General features: G+C 38.4%; 1 protein-coding gene across 2 annotated transcripts in view; it reads right to left on the reverse strand.

Moving 5' to 3' along the window:
- grid2 (glutamate receptor, ionotropic, delta 2) overlaps positions 1-6,036 on the reverse strand; it is a 530,237-nt gene that overhangs the window by 67,653 nt on the left and 456,548 nt on the right. For both annotated transcript variants that reach the window (XM_005722013.1, XM_005722014.2), the window contains exon 12: positions 3,910-4,048. In XM_005722013.1, coding sequence (XP_005722070.1) covers positions 3,910-4,048 — 139 coding nt within the window. The remainder of the gene's footprint in view (positions 1-3,909; positions 4,049-6,036) is intronic.

Raw genomic sequence — 6,036 nt, forward strand, 5'->3', positions numbered from 1 at the left:
GTGTGTCGGGGTGAGAGAATGATTTAAAGACTGAATAGCTAGAGAGGGGCCCTTTTAATAGCAGGTTAATCTGAATATGTGCAGGAATAATTCCTGTGTGCATAGCTTTGTTTCTGCATATTTGGTCACCTGGTCACCTTTGCTAAAAGCTTCTGTCAATAAAGATCATCAGCTCCAAAAACTCTAATTTTGGTGCTAATTTGGCCTAAATGAACTTGAAAGGACATAGATGATCGTGGCTACACAGTTTTGTAGGAGACTGAATCTGTAAATGTAGAAGCCTTTATCAGAAACACATTAACCGCTAACTATACTGTGCACGGGAATAGGCAATCGATACTCGGACTGAAGTCAGCTGAAGTGGCAGTGGTTCCAGCTGTGGCACATTTGGTTAGCTAAATTGAAAATCGTTATTGTTTCATAATTTAAAAATCCCAGAAGTTCTTTAGATCTGTGTGGCCATTTCAGTCCCTATGTTTTCATCAGATCATCAATATCATTGAAGTGCTGGTGCAGCATGCAATATTTTGTATTCCTGTTCATTTTTCAGGGACACCGATGTCAGAAGCAGAATGAACGTACAAGCCAAGTCACAGCAGATCAAATCAGATTTCATATCATGCATTTCTTACTTAAGCTTTACGTAATCAATATCTGCCAGTGGACAATGATCTGCTTTATCTGATTACTAAGAATGCAACAGCCACCAAAGAGTCACCTGTAACTATAAAGCCAGCAGACATATTCACACAAGCAAGTGTGAAATGACCTGATTGACTTTATTGGCAATCTTTATCAACCATAAAATATGTCTCCTCCTGTACGAGGTTGGGCCAGGAAAGAAGCGCTTTATCCTCAAACACTCCATCCATCTTTTAGTCTTCCCAGCCTAACCAATTCTTCCGCTCCATCTATTCTCTCTGTTCGCTCTGCTGTCTCTCACCTCACTTTTACCCCTGAAAAATAAATTCCCCATTCTGACTCATCACCACTACCAAAACCCTTCACCATGCTTCCTTCCGCTCCTCTTCTCTCTGTTTCCTTCTCCATCTCTAACCTTTGCCTCTTTACTCCCGTTTCCTCCATCTCATCTTTCCTTCCACGCACTTGCGCTCTTCATTTCCACTTTATAATGCTTATTCCCCTTTTGTCTCTCCCTTCATACATTCCTCTCTAGCACCCTCTCTTTGCTACTCTCCACTGCCATCTCTCACTGTTTTCCTAAAGGATTCACACTGAAATTGAGGGAAAACATCCAAGCGTGAAATAGTCCAGAGAGAGTTCTGAGCGTTCACTTGTTATTTCATTTTCAGGATGAAACAAGGGCATTAATACTTAAAAATCCTGTCTGTCCTGATAGGAGACACTAAGGAGAGGAATGCCTCCATTCTTCCCCCGACCTTCTCTTCCTTTCTTGCCCATGTGTGCGCTCTTTTGCTCTTTTCCATACTAACTAATTCGCTCTCTCAATCACACAAATGCATTCAATCTAATTCCATCTGCATAATATGTTAATCAAGGATTATCAGATAAAAGTGCATGCTAATCACAACATCACAGACTGCTATTTTTTTCTGCATGGCTACATTTCTCATCTCTCCATTGAGATTTTGTTACACTTTACAATTACTCTCAGTTTATTTTAGGAATGTTCCATCTCACCACTTATCCCCAAAACCCATCTTTGGAGGCCTTGGGCCATGTGGGTGCTGCTGTTTAGTTGGTAATTATGGCACTAATGACCCAAGAAGAGTCAACACACTAAAGATAATGCATTAAAATTTATGGAAATCCTTAATTAGCTCAATGTATGCTGAATGAGGCAGCAAACTGAGAGCCACTCATTAATGACAGCAAAGTGAAAAACAAACAAACAAAAAGCAATTGAGGACAGACAAAAGAAAGAAAGAAAGAAACTATAGATTGACACATTTTACAAGAGGCTGGGCGGAAGGACGTAGAACAAAGAAGAAAAAACAACAGCATGAATGAGGGGCGCAGTGTGACCAAAGTAAACTAAAGGAAAGGTCTTCTAAACACATAAAAGAGAATGACAGAGAGACAAACTGACAGAACCAAATTAAGAAACAGATAGTTGTGAGATTTAGAGAAATAAATGTTGTTTATTCCAAAGCCAAGCACAATTAACTGTGGCACTGCCGGGCATAGCGGATGCTTCGGCATGCTGATTAGTCCAATGAGAGATGAGCGTTTCCTAGTGCCACCAGGAGAGAAGCAGGCAAACATATTATCACAAGGATAGATAAACAGAGGGCACAGCGCTTCAGGAAATGTCTGTGTGTGTGCGTGTTTGTGTGTGTGTGCATTGAACGTAGGCAGCTTTTCTAGTTGCCTTGATACCTAGGCAAAAAAAAAAAAAAAATAGATTGCAAAAACACTTTTAAAAACAATTTCAACATACTTTGACTGTTTCACTAACTCTCTTTGCCATTTTTTCTTCCTACCTTGATCAGTAGAACACACACGGACACACAAACACACACATATGTGAGACAGATAATATAATGGAGGACTGAGCTTGAGAAAAGAAAGGGTAAAGAATTAACTGCGCGTGTGTGTAAGCAATCTGCATGCGCATGCATGCTTGTGTGTTGCCGGGTTTCAGCACACTGAAGGTGCATGCAGTGTGTGTCTGTGTGTTAGGCACGATTTGTCATGTATACTTGTATACTTATACAGAAAGATGTGTTCGTGGTGTCGTGCAATCATAACTGAAAGCACACATTTATACAAATGCACTATATGTATATATATAGTTTTTGCCTTGGGCTCATCTTTCTTTGCAGCACAGAGGTTGTGCATCTATTTAGATGTGCTGTGCAGTTTTAAATAGAGTTAAATGAGTCTTAAAGAGGTTACAAATGTGTATGATATGATCCACAGGCATAAACCAGATTTATAAATGTGTAAAACAATTCATCTGTGTGTAACTCTGAGTACTTACAAACGCATGCGCCAATCTACACATGGATACAAAGCAATTTGAACATTATTTTAAAAATTCTCGTGTCGAAACCTGAACAAACAGCGATCATTTACAACACAATATTTTCAAGCTCAAGTTTTCCATGTAACCAGTCTGACCACTTTCACTTTTAAAAAGCTTCCCGTGCATGAAAATATCTAAAAATATTTGCAACTTTCTTTTCGCTCACTTACAGATAAATCAAATATGTGCGCACCAGTCGCCTGATATGCACAAATCACAACACATGTGCTCTGGGGTTTTGAGGCTCTTAGTCTTTGCACACTGCCAGCTTGGCACAGATCCACAAATCTAAGCTGCGTTCAAGTGCTAGTGGAAAACTAGGACATTCAAGCCTCCTTTGTATTCCTGGGTTATTTCAAGGAAAACAGATGTTTCACATTTGTGCATCTGTACCAAACTGATAGTGTGAAAAGAGTCTCAAAACCCCAGCACCCTGCGAGCACATGTGGCATGATGATCAGGTGACTGGTGCACACGTATTTCCCGATATTTGAATGAACAGAAAGTCACAACTATCTTTAGACAGTTGCACGGGAACCTTTTTGAAAGTGAAAATGAAAAGATTTGTGAAGATGGACTTACAGATTAGCGTGTAAATGATCCGTATTTATGCAGGTTTTAGCTCTATGCATTTGTGTTGTATGTGTTCAAACTGCTCTATGTTTGGACTGGAGTATGCAATTGTGGATGCCCAAAATCACACACAAAATGTTCAATACACATTTGTAACTCTTTTGAAAATCATTTAACTCCATAGGTTTAAATATACCTAAATATGACAACAATAAGGATACAATAAAGGTGGCAGTTTTTACTTGAAAACATTTAAATCAATATATCAGTCAGTATGGTAGCTACCACTAAAAACAGTAGGTGAAAAAAATTTGTTGAATACTTACTGTATAGAATTCTCTATACGCGTGATTGTGAGGAAAGCTGCTAGATTGGCAGTATATGAGGATATGACAATTAGAGCAAACATCCACCAAACCCCCATCATCATCCTTGTAGCTAGGGTGGTGTAAGGCACCTCTCCACCTGCAACAAAAGTAAGAAAACAAAAGAGAGAAAAAAGAGAGTCAAAATCAAGGTATAAGAAAAAAAAAAGCAGCTCTTTGCTGCGGGAGAAAAAGCTGTGAAAACAGCAAAGCACATCCTGAACGATTATCATTGGATTAACAGGATTTGATCTGATGCTTTGGCATAGATCTGATCTTCACATGGTCAGATCAACTGCAAGGAATTTCTGTGAACTGGAAAACATCAAAATAACAAATTCCAAATCACTGCGATAAGAAAATCTTTGATATATGAAAACCAGTTTATAAATAATCATACATTAAGTAACATTTGAAATCTTAGGTCTTGGCAAGCATCGGGTGATCAGAGGTTTTCTTCCATTGTCTCGTGATGTTTTAATACACTTTATATAACTAAGAACTAAAAAAAAACTATTTGGATGCACATTTAAAAAAAAAACGGTAACCTGCTTTTTGCAATAAATACTGTTGAAAAGATGTGATGAATGCGAACAAAATGCTTGTCAGGCTTTCCCATTAAGATGCTGCCGGGAACACATTACAATGAAAAGTGGCTTGTCTGTCTTCAAATATAAAATCGCTTTATCCTCCTCTTGTGTTATAAACAGCTTTTCTGGCCTTGTCCTCTGAAATCTTGTTCTGCAACAGTAAAACACAAACTGGCTCCGCTTTATATGTTTTTCAAGAAAGGTTGTCATTCCAAATGTAGCCCTCAAAAAACAAGAAAACAACAAAATAAAAAAAACTAAAGAGAGAGAGACAGAGAGAGGGAATCTATTTGTTTGTGTACTAACCAGCGCAGAAAACGGGACACATTTATCTTTGACTCTTCCATTCTTCTCAGGTAGCTGTGTGGGGTAGCCTTTCTATTCATACCCACACACTTGCTTACTGACGACAGTGTTTTTGCATACATTTACTGTAGCTATGCAGTAAATGTATGTTTTTATACCTGTGGTGATCACGGTTACATCAGCACAGACCAGCCAATGCTCTCATGTCTCCCACTTCCCTTAGCCCAGCCTCAATAATATATCTGACACCCACATAATCTCTCTCTCTCTTTATCTCACCACCTTCTCTATATCCACTGGATTCTTTTTTTTTTCCATCTTCCCTTCCTGTATACCGTTTGATTTATTTTAAACGTACTATCTCTTTTTCCCTCTACATGTTTTCTGTTATCCTTCTTTGCATGATTTGCTGTTGACACCAGGTTTTAGCACAAGCCCGAAGGCATTATAACGTATACTGTATGGATGACATGGCATCGTGAATTATGTCTTTAAAATGTTTCAATCTTTTCATTTTTTCAGTAAATGGTCACACATAAAGTGGTTGTGTAATAATTTTAATTTTTTTATCAGGTAACCTGAAGAAAAGTATGTGTCACTGTAATTACATAACAGCTATTTTTTTATGAAAAAGAAACTTTATAATGAAATGATCGAAATAATAAGCCAGCACAGTATTCCTAAGAAATCACTGTGCATGGGAATGTGCGTGGGAAGATGAGATGAAGCATTTTCATGAATGAAAGCAACCAGCAGGCAGAGATGCTTTTTGGTGCCAAAAAACGTCCGAGTACATGCCTGAGCGTGACTGCAGTATCTTGGACTTCAATAGCTTCTAAAACATGACCTTTGTGAATCGTTCCAGCTGCAGAAGGTATTTGGGGATTTGGGGTTTCACACTGGCAATATCCACGGAGGACCAATTAATTCACTGAAAAAAAAGCCATTGTCCAGTCTCAGAACAATTTTTATGTTGATTTCTGGCTGCACAAGTGACTTTTATAAAATATTAATGTAGCTGGCGAGTTTAGACATCCAAGTGTCACAAAATTTTGAGCTCGGAATCAAATCACGTAGAGCAGATTTTTAGAAAAGGTCATTTCGTTTCCTAGTCTTTATATGGATATCTATATATATCTATATATATATACATACGTGTGTGTGTGTGTGTGTGTGTGTGTGTGTGTGTGTG

This window comes from Pundamilia nyererei, unplaced genomic scaffold (assembly GCF_000239375.1).
Source record: "Pundamilia nyererei isolate P.nyererei 1_Seehausen unplaced genomic scaffold, PunNye1.0 scaffold00006, whole genome shotgun sequence".
In the NCBI taxonomy this organism is placed as follows: Eukaryota; Metazoa; Chordata; class Actinopteri; order Cichliformes; family Cichlidae; genus Pundamilia; species Pundamilia nyererei.